Source organism: Sus scrofa, chromosome 10 (assembly GCF_000003025.6).
Source record: "Sus scrofa isolate TJ Tabasco breed Duroc chromosome 10, Sscrofa11.1, whole genome shotgun sequence".
Lineage (NCBI taxonomy): Eukaryota > Metazoa > Chordata > Mammalia > Artiodactyla > Suidae > Sus > Sus scrofa.
In genome coordinates, this window is record NC_010452.4 from 42684140 (window position 1) to 42700863 (window position 16724).

At 43.3% G+C, this 16724-nt stretch overlaps 1 protein-coding gene across 2 annotated transcripts in view; it reads right to left on the reverse strand.

Annotated features, from left to right (window-relative positions):
- The window catches only part of KIF5B (kinesin family member 5B), a 56447-nt gene extending 47035 nt beyond the window's left edge, over positions 1-9412 (reverse strand). For both annotated transcript variants that reach the window (XR_002336340.1, XM_021064805.1), the window contains exon 1: positions 8814-9412. Coding sequence is in view for 1 of the 2 variants with exons in the window: in XM_021064805.1 (XP_020920464.1) it covers positions 8814-8939 (126 nt within the window). In the remaining variant the exon portion in view is untranslated. The remainder of the gene's footprint in view (positions 1-8813) is intronic.

The following is a 16724-nucleotide window of genomic DNA, read 5'->3' on the forward strand; positions in this document are numbered from 1 at the left end:
CAATGACCAAAACAAATTCACTCTCTGCTTCAGTGCGCCATAAGTAACAGTGGGGCAGACATCAAATAATTAAGTGACCAAAATTTCAATTCACGAAATGGAATGTAATAAGAGCACTTAGAGGAGAATCTGAGCCTGGGGAAGGCAGAAGGATCCCAGAGAAACACTCTGGAGAAGAGACGTTAAAGACCTGCAGGAAGATTCAGCAGCACCTAGTTCACTGTCAGTCTCTTCAATATTAGTCATGAGGGAGGGTTAGTGTGGGGAAATACTCTAGGCATTGGAAACAGGATGCTTAAAAATTCTAAGGTTGAAAGGAGCTTGAAGCATTTAGGAAACCAAAGAATGTTGTTAAGTTTGAAGTGCAAGTAGCAAAGATCAAATGCAAATGCCAACACAATGAAAAAGGCAAGTCACATCTTAGTGTTATTTTGAAGACAGTTTTGATTTCCTTGGCACCTTAAAAGATCACAGGGACTCCATCTTGGGGACACATTTAGAGAACTGCTGATGTAGCTTGAGGAGAAGTCAGAGGCATAAAATGAAAAAATCAGGAGTTCCCGCTGTGGCAGAGTGGATTAAGGACCTGGCTTGTCTCTGTGGAAGTGCCAGTTCAATCCCCAACCTGGTGTAGTGGGCTAAGGATCCAGCATTGCTGTAGCTGTGGCTCAGATTCAATCCCTGGCCCGGGAACTTCCGTATGCCACCAATTCGGCAGAAAAGAAAAAAAAGAAAAAAGAACATCAGAGTATAATGTCCATGTAAATCAATAAAGAATTTTCAAGGAGGAAGTGACTGTGTCAAACTCAGCTATGAGGTCAAGACAAAAGTATCTAATGAGAAAGGTCAGACTGGAAAGGGTTGAAAAAAGGATAGGAGGGAACCTGAGTTCCTGTCTCAGCTCAGCGGGAAACGAATCTGATTAGTATCCATGAGGACACAAGTTCGATCCCTGGCCTTGCTCAGTGGGCTAAGGATCCAGTATTGCTACCAGCTGTTTGGATCTGGCGCTGCTGTGGTCCTGGCATAGGCTGGCAGCTATAGCTTCAACTGGAACCCTAGCCTGGGAACCTCCATATGCTGAGGGTGTGGCTCTAAAAAGACCAAAAAAAAAAAAAAAAAAAAAAAAAAAAAAGAATAGGAGGGAACTGAGCAAAAATCTTGCTTTGAGTCAAAGAAGCTATTTTTTTTCAGCCGCACCTACGGCATCTGGAAGCACCTGGGCCAGGGATCAAACCCACATTAGCAATGTTGGAACCTTAATCCACTGCACCACATGGGAACTTCCAAAGAAAGCTATTTTTTAAGATGACAAGACCTCAGCGAGTTTAAATGCTGGTAGGAACAATCTAGCAATCTAAGAGAAAAAGTGAGCATCTAAAGATAAGAGGGGGAGAGTTCCGTTGTGGCTGAGCACAGAAAAAGTGAGCATCTAAAAGATAGGAGGGGGGAGTTCCGTTGTGGCTCAGAGGAATCTGACTAGTATCATTAGGCTCAGATCTGTCATTGCTGTGGCTGTGGTGCAGGCTGGCAGTTGCAGCTCTGATTCAATCCCTAGTCTGGGAACTTCCATTCACCTCGGGTGCAGCCCTTTAAAAAAAAAAAAAAAAGATGAGAGGAAGCAAGGGGTGTTGAAAGTTAAGTATATGCCGGCTCTCTAGTTCTCTTCTAAAGGGAGGAAGGAAACTGGATCCTAAAATAAAAAACAATCACAACCCCCAGAAATAATCCCTAACATCATAGAATACTTCCTATGGGCTTAGCTAAAAAAGAACATACTTTTCTTTCTTTCTTTTTTCACTTTTTAGAGCCGCACCTGAGGCATATGGAGGTTCCCAGGCTAGGGGTAGAATCAGAGCAACAGCTGCCGGCCTACACCACAGCCACAGCAATGCAGGATCTGAGCCAAAGCTTATAGCAATGCCAGACCCTTAACCCACTAAGCGAGGCCAGAGATCAAACTGGTAACCTCACGGTTCCTAGTCGGATTCGTTTCCACTGTACCACAACAGGAGCTCCAAGACCATATTTTTTAAGAAACTATACTCCACAACTCCCCTACTCAAAGCTTGTAATAACAGTTAAGAATGAAGCAAACACCCCTTAAATGCCTATCCAACCGAGTCTCCTTGCAGCTAGTGGCCATATGACCCACTTCTAGATATTATGAAGTGATGGTCTGCTGGGAGGTTTCAGAGAAGGGTTTGTTTAGAGTTCTTGTCGTGGCTCATTGGAAACGAATCTGACTAGCATCCATGAGGATGCAGGTTCGATCCCTGGTCTTGCTCAGTGGGTTACGGATCCAGCGTCGCCGTGAGCTGTGGTGTTGATTGCAGATGTGGTTCGGATCTGGTGGCTGTGGTGTAGGCCAGTGGCTACAGCTCCAATTCAACCCTTAGCCTGGGAACCTCCATATGCTGCAGTTGCAGCCCTAAAAAGACCAATAGACAGACAGACAGACAGACAGACAGAAGAACAGAGAAGGGCTTGATTTTTTCTGATAAAAAGGACCACTTTAAAAAAACAAGCAGATGTAGTTCAGATCCCGCGTAGCTGTGGCTGTGGTTGTGGTGTAGGACAGTGCTGATTCGATCCCTAGCCTGGGAACTTCTATCTATATGTTGCGGGTGTGGCCCTAGAAAGACCAAAAACAAAACAAAAACAACCCTAAAAATAACAACAAAAAAACCCCCATCTCAGCCAAAGCTACCCTTTCTCCTTTCCAGAATGAATGTCTGGAACTGGAGTATCCATCAGTTCCAGACATTAGAATATGGTGATGAAGAGTCAATAACTAAGGATGACAGAAGGTAACAGTCAGCAAGTAAAACTAAAGGCCTACCTCCAGACTTTCCACTTGAGAAAAATAACCTCTTATTTATTTAAACCACTATTAGTTGTTTGTTTCCCCTCTGCAGCTAAAGGCATTCCTGAAGGATATACTGAGACGACCTCACTTTGGCATCAATTAGAAGTAGGCATCTGAGGAGTTCACATTGTGGTTCAGTGAGTTATGAACCCAACTAGCATCCATGAGGATGCGGGTTCGATCCCTGGCCTCCCTCGGTGGGTTAAGGATCCAGCATTGCCACAAGCTCTGTAGGTCACAAATGTGATTCAGATCTGGTGTTACTGTGGCTGTGACATAGGCTGGCAGCTGCAGCTCCAATTCAACCCATAGCCTGGGAACTTCCATATTCCGAGGGTACTGCCCTAAAAAGACAACAACAAAAAACAAAAAACACCCCAAAACAAAATAAAACGTAGGCATCTCAATGTTTGGTTATTCTTTGCCTATGACATACACAAAAGCATCCTTTTGCTAAGATTCTGAGACATTAGTATTCAAATCCATAGGTGTGGCTAATAAAAGACAATCACCATTTTACTGATTGTACAAGATTATTCATGATAAACAATTCTGAAAACAAACACAAATACAATCAAAATGACAAAGATAAACCACGCTAATATTTTTTCTATGCAAAAAGAAAATCTTCCTCTTCACTTATCCAGCAAACATTCAGTACCTATAATGCATCAGATGTTGTAAATGATAATTTAAGAAATGATATTTAATTAGCACGGACTGTAGGATTCAAGGAATAAAGGATAAGGCTGGGTAGGCTACTGAATACTAAGCTAAGCAGATATGTACTAGAATCTAATATAAGTGATCATGTTAAGTGAACTGAAATGGAAACAACCTCTAGCATTAAAGAACTCATGATTAATTCTAATTTTGCTTGCGAGAAACAAGTTAATCTACAGAAAATAGGGAACAGGATGACAACTGTGTCCTTCCAAAATGTCAAATATTTTATTAAAATAAGCATTTAAAGAATAAAAGGATAAACACTCAGGGAACTATATTCAATCTGTTGGGACAGACCATGATGGCAGATAACATACAGAATGTATGTATATGTGCGATTGGGTCACTGTGCTGCATAGCATTGTAAATCAACTATACCTCAATTAAAAAAAATATTAAAAATAGGAGTTCCCATCCGTGGCACAGTGGTTAACGAATCTGACTAGGAACCATGAGGTTGCAGGTTCGATCCCTGCCCTTGCTCAGTGGGTTAAGCATCTGGCGTTGCCATGAGCTATGGTGTAGGTCGCAGACGCGGCTCAGGTCTCGAGTTGCTGTGGTTCTGGCATAGGCTGGCGGCTACAGCTCCAATTCGACCCCTAGCCTGGGAACCTCCATATGCCGCAGGTGCGGCCCTAGAAAAAGGCAAAAAGACAATAAATAAATAAATAAATAAATGAAAATAAATAAAACAATTAAAAAATAGAACATGAGTTCCTGTCATGGCTTAGCAGTAATGAACCTGACAAGTATCCATGAACACTAGTATCCATGAGGACTTGGGTTTGATCCCTGGCCTTGCTCAGTGGGTTAAGGATCGAGCATTGCTGTGGCTGTGGTGTAGGTCAGCAGCTACAGCTCAGATTCACCCCCTAACCTGGGAACTTCCACATGCTGTGAGCACCGCCCTAAAAAGAAAAAAAAAAAAAAAAGATTATTACTTAAGTCCTATTTTCATTTTCACATCAATAAAAAAAGTGTTGATAAACCATTTAGAGATAGATATGCTGGAGTTCCCTGGTGGCTCAGTGGCTTAAAGATCTGGTGTTGTAGCTCTGGTTACAGCTGTGTTCCTGATTTAATCCCTGGCTCAGGAACTTTCACAAGCCTGGGGTGTGCCCCTCACCTCCCAAAAGAAAGACGTTAGAAAGAGATATGCCAGAAATAATGGGTAACAGTAAAGCCTGCCTTTAAAGCACTTTAATTAAAAAAAAAAAAAAAAAGTATTTTATGAAGCTGTTTACTCAAGCATCACCTCACAGAAAATATGCAAACTACCATAACCACCTTAATATGAGCAGGCAAAAAATAAGCTGGGATTGATTGATTTTTTAAAAAAAGTTCTATTATTGTTAAATAAAAAATTAATTGCTTAGTATTACGTTGACAAAATAGTCTTATTTTAATTCCAAAACGGAATTATAATTTTCTTAAATAAAGCAAATGTTTTGATTAGAGGTCTAACTACAGGTAACTAATTGGCCCTGGTTTCCTGGGATGAAAAGCAAGACTTGTGAAACAAAAAAAACACTTCTAATGGTCTACAATTGAGACACATCCCTTAACCATCTGTTATCCTAAAACCCTGGTTCTTGGTCTTGAAATATACATTAGGCAGCCTTCATATGCATGCACCTTAAAAGATACTCCAAGTCACAAGATGCATTCATATCTGACTTAGGCTTCAAGAGACAAAACCAAAGAGGAATAAGTTTATTTACCTTAGATTTCTTAAGTGAAGTGGTTCCCATTTGAATGTGCACAGACCAGGCTGAACACCAAATTTGGTTACAAAGGACACCCTTCTGGCAAGAATATGTCTTTCTCTGGAATTCTGAATAGTGATTTTCAGATCACATGGGATTACATCATATTAGGTTTTCCTTAGATACTGATTGTGAGCTAACATTCTACAACTGTTATGATGGCTCCTTCTCTTTTGATTTTTCATATTTAAGGTAATCAAGATCAAACACACCAAATCATAAATAAATTTGAAAGGGGAAATTGTGTTGTGCTGGAGGTAAGGAATTGGGTCTAATTTCAGTGAACTACAATAGCTTGTTTTTCATTCTGGCAGCCTCCAGAGCATACCTTATAAGCAATGATTAGTAAAGCTACTTAACCATGCAAATATCCACGATCCATTTTTATGCAGCATAAGTGGATATAAAAGTAATTTCTAATTGATTTGTTTTTTTTCTATTGATTTCATTAGTCTCCTTTGAACTACATAAAGTACTGCCTTTGTCCTCCCTTTTTTGTGGATAACACGTTTACTTACCTAAAGCAAATAGATTCTATTTGATCATTCAAAGATCTTCAAAAAAGAATGCATTTATTTCATTAAATATGAAATTCACTGAGCACTTAATTACAAAAAAAAATCTTTATAAAGGCAGCAAAACACAGAGAAACACTGTAAGATCACAAAGTTTGTACACTAAGGGGTCACATAATAAAATCACTGGTTTTATGAGTAACAGGAAAAAAGTTTGGACAAAATGTTGTAAACTATACTTAGATGAAAATTATAATCCTTAAAAATGTTTTAAAATCATTTAATATAATTTAAACACTGCATTGCAGCAATTCCTTCTTAGGCTATTTACTTTGAATCAGGATGAGGACCCAGTAAAATGAACAAAACAAATCAAGAGATGACTTTACCTAGAGATTTTCTTTCTTTTTTTTTTTTTTGTCTTTTTGCTATTTCTTTGGGCCGCTCCGGCGGCATATGGAGGTTCTCAGGCTAGGGGTCCAATCGGGCGGCATATGGAGGTTCTCAGGCTAGGGGTCCAATCGGAGCTGTAGCCACCGGCCTACGCCAGAGCCACAGCAATGCGGGATCCGAGCCGTGTCTGCAACCTACACCACAGCTCACGGCAACACCAGATCCTTAACCCACTGAGCAAGGGCAGGGACCGAACCCACAACCTCATGGTTCCTAGTCAGATTCGCTAACCACTGCGCCATGACAGGAACTCCTACCTAGAGATTTTCTAATTCCACTTCTAGCTGTCCTTATAAAGTCCCAGTCAAAAATAAATAAATAAGTAAAACAATGCACTTAAAAAAAAAAGAAAAAAAAAAAGACTCCAGAGTAAGTAATGACTTAACTATATATGCAAAAGATTAGTTTCTGAAAATAGTAAACATGCTTTAAAGCTATCACATTCAGTTATAACATATTTTTGCTTATACTTTAAAAACAAAACAAAAATAGACTGAAATGCTTACCACTTTATCTACAGGCCAACTAACTGTTCATTACTGATTCACAACTCAATCATCCATGATTTTTAGTATTATCACAAATTTATTTACCTTACTAAGGAAACTTATGTAAAGAACTTATAATTACTTTATCCACAGGAAACAGCCTAGAATAAATGTGTGCTTCTTGTGGTAATTATTTATTTTCTTTTAACTCTTTCCTCATTTTATGTCATATTTGGCCTGGATCAGAAGGTCATCTTTTAAACCATAAACCATCCCAAATTTATCATTTCAAGAAATAAATCTTGATCATAGATTTATGTAAATACACTCAAAAAAATCTAAAGAAATAAGAGTTTAAAACTGTAACTCTGAAAGGAAAATAGTTTTGACATGTGAACCACTGTTGAGGCTGAGTTATCACAAAAACTCCATGAGAAACTAGTAGCCTCACGTTTGCCAATGAACAACCCAGGCCTTGCAAACTTTCTCTGACCCCATATAAAATATATCATTCTAAAGGAAAAGGATGGCTATTTCTGTGCAAACTTCTTGGCTTAATCACGATGTCATTTATAGCAAGAGTTTTTCTGTGGACTTGTTAACAAAGAACCAGAATGACAGTCCTCACACCACAGTAGCTGGTAATGGTAAGAAACCTAATGACTTGTTTGCCAAAATCCTCCTAAGCAACGTGGGTCTATGACATGTATTTTCTAGAGCTGAACTCTGGAAACTTTCTCATAAAACTCTTAAAGATCCTTAGTTCCATCTTACACATCAATGCTTTTAATCTTCAACGTTCCACCTCCTGTGATCCTTTTGTTTCATTTCCAAATCAAACTATCCAAACATACGTTGAACACCGAATGCCATTAAAGAAAAAGTTAACATTAAAATTTGGTGTGTACAAACAAGTTCTGCCAAATGGCATTACCAAGAAAAATGAATTTAATTTTTAGTTCAGTACCTCACTATCCATTTTAATCTCTTTGAACTGGGAATGCTATTTTCAGAGACCTTTCAATACCAGAGATCAGACCTCAAAACAAAACAAAAAACCTTTCCAGTCTCCCAGAAGTTGACAATGACCAGCCAACTCTAGCCAATATCTCACCATGCTTGGAATTATCAAATTCAATTTCCTTCAAGGTAGATCCTAACTGTAGAAGTAGAAATCCAACACCAACAAGAAATCTAGCGTACTGGTCAAATTTTACCTTTTTAAAAAAAGTTTGCTTTTATAACACTTTGACAAACACATAAAAAGTTAATACTCTTTCCTAGACTGTAACTCCATAAAAAGCAGTGAAAGTGAGACTATGGTTCTCTTCTGAACGTGAACTGGCTAGATCCGCTGGAAGATTAAACAAAATCGACCGCTCCAATTTCAAAAGAAAGCTATTTCTTTTTACAGCCCTCGATTCGCCATTTGTAACGGGAAACTCAAAAGGCGGGTTGGGTGAACTTTTAAGATACAAGTATAACTAACTGCAGTTGTTTGGTAGTTTTCCTCCTCCCGCCCGGGAAAAAGCACGGTTAAACGTTTCTCTAAGTATCATTACTATTTAAGGTACAGCTAGTCTGGTCTGCTAGCTCAATGTTCCTGGCCGAACTCTGATCTTCCAAATTTTATGAATGGTAAATCTGGAGGGAAGTCCGAAAACACCAAAGGCAAGCATCTGCATCAGTAACTGCACGCGCAGAAACGCCGGCACTAAATTTGCTCCCCGGACGGTTCCGCCAGCGCCCCAGGTGCGGGAGTGCCCCGGACCGTGAGTGGGCGCCTCCCATTCCCGGCGCGGCTGACCGGGGTGGGGAGACCCAGGAGCACCCGAGGAGGCGCCGCGTCCCTCCCTGGCCCATCGGGGCCGGCGGAACCCACCGGGAAGGCTGGGGGACCCGACTGCTCCCTCTCGGCTCTCACTCCCTACTTCCCAGGACTCCAGGCGCAGCCGGGCCCCAAGGAGGGGAACCGGGGTGGGGGCGGGGCACTCACCGCGATCATGACCGTGTCTTCTCCCTGAAACTTGGCGATGTACTTATCGCCGCGGTTCACCTCGGACTCGTTCAGAGGTCTGAAGCGACACATCACTTTGATGTTGCATTCGGCCGGGTCCGCCATCTTCCTAGCCGCCGGGGCCGGAGGCCGGGAGCCACTCCCCGCCGCTCACTCTTGGAGGAAGTAGGCCAAGCAAATGGGCTGGGGTCGCGACGGTCCAGGGTCCGCGATCCGCGGCGTCGCGCTTCCCCGGCGGGGGCGACCAGGGACCAGGGCTTCAGCGCCCGCGCCGGCACCGTAGCCCTCAGGCTCACTTCCGATCCATCATGGCAGCCATGGCGGCGGCGACGCCGGGCGGAACGGCGGCGGCTCCTCAGCTTCTCCCTCGCCGGCGGGGCAGGCCGCGGGGCCGGGGGACACCGGAGACCGGGAACGTGGCCCCCTCCTTCCTCCCCAGAGAGAGCAGGCAAGGCCCAACGTTGGCCCGCCCGGCTGTCCGCTCGCCGGCTTGCCGGCTGCCACTTGACCACTCCTGAGGCCGCAGACGGGCGACAGGCGGCGGGATGGGAGGCGCGGGCGGAGCACTGCGCACGCGCGGAGCACTGCGCACGCGCCGAAGTTCCAGTTCCTCGGCGACCAATGCGCGCCCGCACCGCCCCTCTGCGCCCGGGTCGCAGGTCCAAATTCCCGTCACCCGCGTGCCTGAGCACCTGCGGGCGCTGCTGAGGATTTCCCCGTGCCTTTGGATGCGCTTTCTTTTCTTTAGAGGACAAAGAATTCGTAATCTGCTTGCTGTCGTAGTTTAAGTGAAACACTGTACGTCTGCGAGAAAGTGTTTGCTTTGTTTTTGGTCTGGAGATAAACTGATTGCTAGCTCACCTTTTTTAAAGCGCTTTGCCGGAAAAAGGAAGACTTGAATGAACGGTGGGTCTTGGCTCTCAGGTTCAGGAGATTGCTCATTACTGAGAGAATGGCTTGGGGAGACAGGAATAAGAAAGAAAAAAGGAAGAGTTCTCTTGTGGGTCAGATGATTAAGGATCCCAACATTGTTGGTGCCCATGGTGCTGGGTTGATCCCTCACCTGGAAATTTTGGCATGCTGTGGGTACAGCCAGAAAGAAAGAAAAAGGAAATTCGTCTAAGGAATATAAGGTGCTGAAGAAATGTGGAACAGTAGAGCGAAGTGGAAGAAGGTCCTGGGAACTGGCGGTCCCAATCACCTCCTGTTAAATGTTATGAAACTCATCAATCTCAACACCAGAGGAATGCTGACCTGCAGTGTAAAGAAGGTCTTAAAAGGCCTGGATCAAACTGAGGATTACATGTTTAAGGAAAACCACTCCACAGTTGATTTTGTCTTTTGATTTTCGAAGGTGTACACCCTGGACCCTCTTCATGTGCAAGAACTGCTGTGTGAGGACTTTGAAAACAACCGGAAACCCTTCTGGTTCCCAATTTTTGTTTGTAAAATGGAGGAGTGTACTATGAAAGCCTCCAGTGTTCTCATCCCATCATCGTAATACCTCCAGAAATGAATCCATAGTTCCCAGATTCAGGTTTATTCACCGTAATAAGGGAGAGTTCACACCTAAGAAACCTTGGTTTGTCGCACCAAAGGAAAAGGTGAAGTTGCTACAGGGTTTTGAGGGAAGTGTAGAGTTTAGAAAAAATTTAAATGAAGTTGTGTTTTGTTTTGTTTTTGCCACACCTGCAGCACGTGGAAGTTCCTGGGCCAGGGATCAGTTCTGGGCCACAGGTGTGACTACACCACAGCTGTGGCAACCCTGGATCCTTAACCCACTGCAGCGGGCACTGGGTGGGGGATAGAATCCGCACCTCAGCAGTGACCCAAGCTGCTGCAGAGACCACACCAGATCATTAACCCACTGCACTACAGTGTGACTCCAAATGAAGCTGTGTTTTGGTAGGTCCCAACATAGCAAAGCTATTCCTGACACCAGGTCTGGACTACAAGTGGACCCAAGGTCTTGTTTCCTTGGACTACAAAGTTTAGTTGTGGAATGTTGTCTCCAGAAACCCTTTTTTCACAGCTCTGCACCTGGCTTGGAAACCAGGCAAAGCTACCTCTCTGTGTCTTAGAGCCTCCAAGTAAGAGTGGGATATTTTCTTCTTAGTGATGTAATTTCAGGTGGCAGTTGCTGATAGTCTGTAATTTTTTTTTTCCTTTTCTTTAGGTCCACACTGGTGGCATATGGAGGTTCCCGAGCTAGGGCTCAAATTGGAGCTGTGGCTGCCAGTCTGTGCCACAGCCACAGCAACGCCAGATCTGAGCTGTGTCTGTGACCTACACCACATCTCACAGCAATGCTGGATCCTTAACCCACTGAGCAGGGCCAAGGATTGAACCCAAGTCCTCATGAACTCTAGTTCATTACCGCGGAGCCATGACAGGAACTCCCTGATAGTCTGTGATTTTAGAGAAAAACATTTTTAGTAAAAAGAAGTTGTCACTCAAAGAGGTTGTTATGGCAGGTGGGCCACCGGTTTTCAGCCTTTGTAGCAGGATCTCATTAAAGTCTCTCTTTAGCCCTGTGCTCTTTTCTCTCTGAGCTCACTTCAACAGTTGTTGCAATCTTTTATCTACAGCCCTGACCTTTTCATCTATATGATGTTCCCATCTCTCCAGCCACTTACAGGCCACCTTGTTAGGGTGATCCACCTTAACCTCAAATTGTGCATTCCAGAGATGAAATTATGGTTGTCCTCTTGTCCGTGACAATACTCAGTGCAGTACTGGTGACTAGTATCAGCATTCTTCTGTACTCCCAGGCTCAAAAAGTTCTAGTCACCTGTAACTCCAGTTTCCCTCACCCCCTATACACGCAGAAGAGAAACATGGGAGTCTGTATCTGAAGTGCCTCAGCTTCCATCCCACCATGCCCTATTGTACCCTGACTCAGAAGATCTGAGGGCAGGTTCGATCCCTGGCCTCGCTTAGTGGGTTAAGGATCCGGCATTGCCATGAGCTATGGTATAGATCTAAGACTCAGCTTGGATCCCACGTTGCTGTGGCTATGGTGTAGGCCAGCAGCACAGCTCCAATTTGACCCCTAGCCTGGGAACTTCCATATGCTTCAGGTGTGCCCCCCCCAAAAAAAAAACACACAAAAAAGAAAATCTGAGGAATGCTTGTTCTGGAGCAGTGATTTTCGGATTCTGCTCCATGGAGTAGACGTCCCAAAGAAATGACTTAGGAGGTCTTACTGGTGTGATTAGGGAAGGAAGTGGGTAAAAGGGCTAAGCTGTGATGCTCTGGGAACCTTTACTGTTCATGGTACTTTTGTCACCTTTCAACTCCTGCCTCTTCCCTCGTCCTGCACAACAGATTCTGGAAGCTCAGGCTTTATGAAAACAAACTCCAGAAAGGGAAGTGTCTGCAAAATACTTCTGCTTTCAGATCTGATGTACACACTTTTCCCAGTTAAGGGAGCACAAAGAACCTGACTCTGCACAGAACTAAGAAAGAGCAAAAGACTCTGTGAAAACCAAAGTACTTCCTTTTTAGGGCCGAACAATGTCACATAGAAGTTCCCAGGCTAGGGGTCGAATTGAAGCTGGAGCTGCCGGCCTACACCACAGTCACAGCAATGCTGGATCCTTAACCCACTGAGCAAGGCCAGGAATTGAACCTGAATCCTCATGGATACTAGCTGGGGTTCATTGCTACTGAGCCACAACAGGAACTCCCCAAAATATTTCTAAAAATTATCCTAGTCCTACTAGTGTGGCACATCAGGCAATCAGATTGAAGAAATATTTTCATAGGGAAAAATGATAGTTTTTTTTTTAATGGTTCATCTCAGTTTTTCTTCCAAATGTAGACAAGACCATTATACTCAACAGCAGTGAAACTTTCCTTGAGAGTACAGCTTTATACTCATTAATGTAACTTTTTTCTCATGAAAATGTGAGTGGTACTTTATCGTAACACAATTTTTTTCTTTTTGTTTTTATTTTATTTATTTATTGCTTTTTAGGGCTGCACCCGCAGCATATGGAGTTTCCCAGGCTAAGGGTCAAATCAGCACTGTAGCCACCAGTCTATACCAGAGCCACAGCAACACAGGATCCCAGCCGAGTCCTCAACCTACAGCACAGTCCTTAACCCACTGAGCAAGGCCAGGGATCGAACCTGCATTCTCATGGATGCTAGTCAGATTCGTTAACTGCTGAGCCACAACGGGAACTCCTTTTTTTTTTTTTTTTTTTTTTCTTTTTTCTTGATACTGTTTTTCACCTATACCAATTTAGAACATTAAATCTTCACCATAGGTGTTAGCTTCTAAAGATGGTCCTGCGGTGAACCTTATCTCCCGGAATTCACACCGTTGTGTAGACTCTCCTTGAATCCTGGCTGGCCCTTTCTCTTGTAACCCGTACTGGGTGACAGAAGTGTGATAGTGCATGCTCTCTGAAACTGAGTGAGAAGAAGCCTTGTCACTTCCACTTCCAAGATGTTCTACAGTGCCCCCTAAGAAGACCAGTTACCCTGAGAATGCCATGCTGGAGTCGATAGACCCAGTTGACCCCAGCCTTCCAGCCATCCCCTCCCAGGCACCAGACTTGTGAGGAAGCCACCTTGACTGTCCAGACGAGCGCACTCACTGGTTGAGTACCTGTGAGTAATGCCAGTTGGCACCCTTGGAGCAGAAGAATCACCCAGCTGAGGCCTGCCCAAATTCCTGACCCATGAAGTCATGGGATGTCATAAAATGGTTATTGTTTTAAGCTACTCAACTTCAAAAATGTGTTACATTGCAATGGATGCCTGGAGTAAGAACCTGAAACTTGGAACTTAAAAATTTATTTCCTGGAAATAATCTTATAAAATATTACTTCTGTGTAAAAATGTATTTAGATTGGACTAGAATTCCTTTTACTTTCTTTTTGGCCATGCCTGAACTCCATGTGAGAGTTCCCAGGCCAGGGATCGAACCCATGCCACGGCAGTGACCTGATCCACTGCAGAGACAATGCCAGATCCTTAACCCACTAGACAACCAGGAAACTCCTGGATTATATTTGATATATTTATTTTTTATTGAAGTACAGTTGATTTACAGTGTTTTGTTAATTTCTGCTATATAGCTAAGTGATTCAGTTATATATATGTATATATACATTCTTTTTAAAAATACGGAATTCTTGTTGTGGCGCAGTGGTTAATGAATCCAACTAGGAACCATGAGGTTGCGGGTTTGGTCCCTGCCCTTGCTCAGTGGGTTAAGGATCCAGCGTTGCTGTGAGCTGTGGTGTAGGTCAGAGATGCGGCTCAGATCCCGTGTTGCTGTGGCTCTGGCGTAGGCCAGTGGCTACAGCTCTGATTGGACCCCTAGCCTGGGAACCTCCACATGCAGCGGAAAGCAGCCCTAGAAAAAAGGCAAAAAGACAAAAAAAAAAAAAAAATTCTTCTCCATTATGGCTTATCAACAGGACATTGAATATAGGTCTCTGTGCTGTTCAGTAGGACTTTGTTTTTTATCTCCTTCATGTGTAATAGCTCACATCTAACCTCCACCTCCTACTCCATCCTTCTCCCAGCCCCCTCCCCCTTGGCAACCATGTCTGTTCTCCTTTTATATCGGACTATATTTGAGAGTTGAGAGTAGTTATAAATAGTTGGAGGGGGTCTGAGAACATAACCACTGATTTTTTTTTTTGTTGGTTTTTTTTTTGCTATTTCTTGGGCCGCTGCCGCAGCACATGGAAGTTCCCAGGCTAGGGGTCTAATCGGAGCTGTAGCTGCCAGCCTATGCCAGAGCCACAGCAATGCAGGATCCAATCCACGTCTGCAACCTACACCACAGCTCACAGCAACGCCAGATCGTTAACCCACTGAGCAAGGGCAGGGACCGAACCCGCAACGTCATGGTTCCTAGTCGGATTCGTTAACCACTGTGCCACGACGGGAACTCCCCATGACCACTGTTTATAACTTTATTACTATAAGAGAATTTGCTTCAAATTTAGTATGAAGTGAGTCCTTTTAAATGGGCGTGTAGAATAGGAAATTATAGTATTTCTCTTTTTTGATCATATGCAAGAAATACCAGTTCCTTTTCATTTCCACTACTCATTCGTAGTCCATGGCCTTATTACTTCATGCCTAGATTCCTCCAACAGTTCCAGCCTCTTTCACATTTGATCAATCAGGAAATACGGGTTGAGCTCCTTCTCTGAGCCAGGTACTGCAATAGGTGCTGGGGATGTAATGATGAAAAAGATTAAACAATCGCCTTCCATATCCACTAGTCTGCATACAATTTTCAGATTAAATTTCCTAAAATACTGATTTTATAACAGCATTTTGTGGCTCAGGACTCTACAACTCCCTTTTTTTCCAAACAAGTTGAAATTCCTCTATTTAAATCCCATGGCCTTCTGCCATGTCACTTCCCCTTATATAGGTTGGATTTTTTCACTGTTCCAGAACTTACTTTCTTCACTCCTGGCAACCAGCCTTTTCACTTGTCCTTCCTTGTAATTTGTTATTTTCAAGGTCATGTGGATCCTACCCTTAACATCTCTTCCTTAGGCCCCTCCAAATCCTCTCCATCTTTGTCAAGTCCCACCTTCTGCAAATGGTTTTTCAGCATAGAATTATTTTCCACATAAGACAGAAAACCCCTGTCCTCTATTTACTGTTAGAGTTTAACTCTTTTCTTCAGCATATTATGTTCCCAGGCTAGGGGTACAATCAGAGCTGCAGTGGCTGGCCTACGCCAAAACCACAGCCACACCAGATCTGATCCTTGTCCAGAACCTACCCCATAGCTCACAGCAACACCAGATCCTTAACCCACTGGGCGAGGCCAGAGATCAAACCTGCATCCTCCTGGGTACTAGTCGGGTTTGTTACCACTGAGCCACCATGGGAACTCCTAGAGTTTAACTCTTTAGGACATTAAAAAAATAAATTTTAATCAAAATAATGCATGTTCATAGTTTAAAAGGAAAAGTACTCTCCAGCAATGAAAAACAGAAGTTCTTCTTCCACCCAGTCCAATTCCTGTTTCTATTTTTCTGTGCAATCACTTTCACTCTTTGAGCAATCTCTTCTGGTATTTTCCCTCATACACACATGTGTGTGTGTGTATACATATATATAGGCTTTTTAGGGTCACACCCGCAGGATATGGAGGTTCCCAGGCTATGGGTCCAGTCACAGCTATAGCTGCCAGCCCATGCTACAGCCACAACAACAGCAATGTAGGATCCAAGCTGCATCTACCACCTACACCACAGCTCAAGGCAATGCCAGATCCTTAACTCACTGAGCAAGGCCAGGGATCAAACCCAAGTCCTCATGGATACTAGTCGGGTTGGTTAACTACTGAGCCATGGCAGGAACTCCTCCCTTTATATTTCTAAATAACATTCTTTTTTTTAATCACAGTTATTTCATCAAAGTGAATTGAAAAGTTTTTATTGAAATGTAGTTGATTTACAATGTCGTGTTAGTTTCGGGTGTACAGCAAAGTGATTCAGAAATGTGTATGTATATATAATCCTTTATTTACATTCTCTTCCACTACAGGTTACTGCTAGATATCGAGTACAGTTCCCTGTGCTCTATAGCAGGTCTTTGTTGGTTATCTGTTTTATATATGGTAGTTAAATAACATTCTTTTACTCCTGCTTCTGGATTGATTATCTACTTATTGCTGGATAATAAATACTGATTTTTTTTTCTTCTGTCTTTTTAGCACTACACCCTCGGCACATGGAGGTTCCCAGGCCAGGGGTCCAATTGGAACTGTAGCCGCCAGTCTACACCACAGCCAGAGTGACACGAGATCCAAGCCGCATCTGCGACTTACACTGTAGCTCACGGCAACGCCGGATCCTTAACCACTGAGCGAGGCCAAGAATCGAACCTGCATCCTCA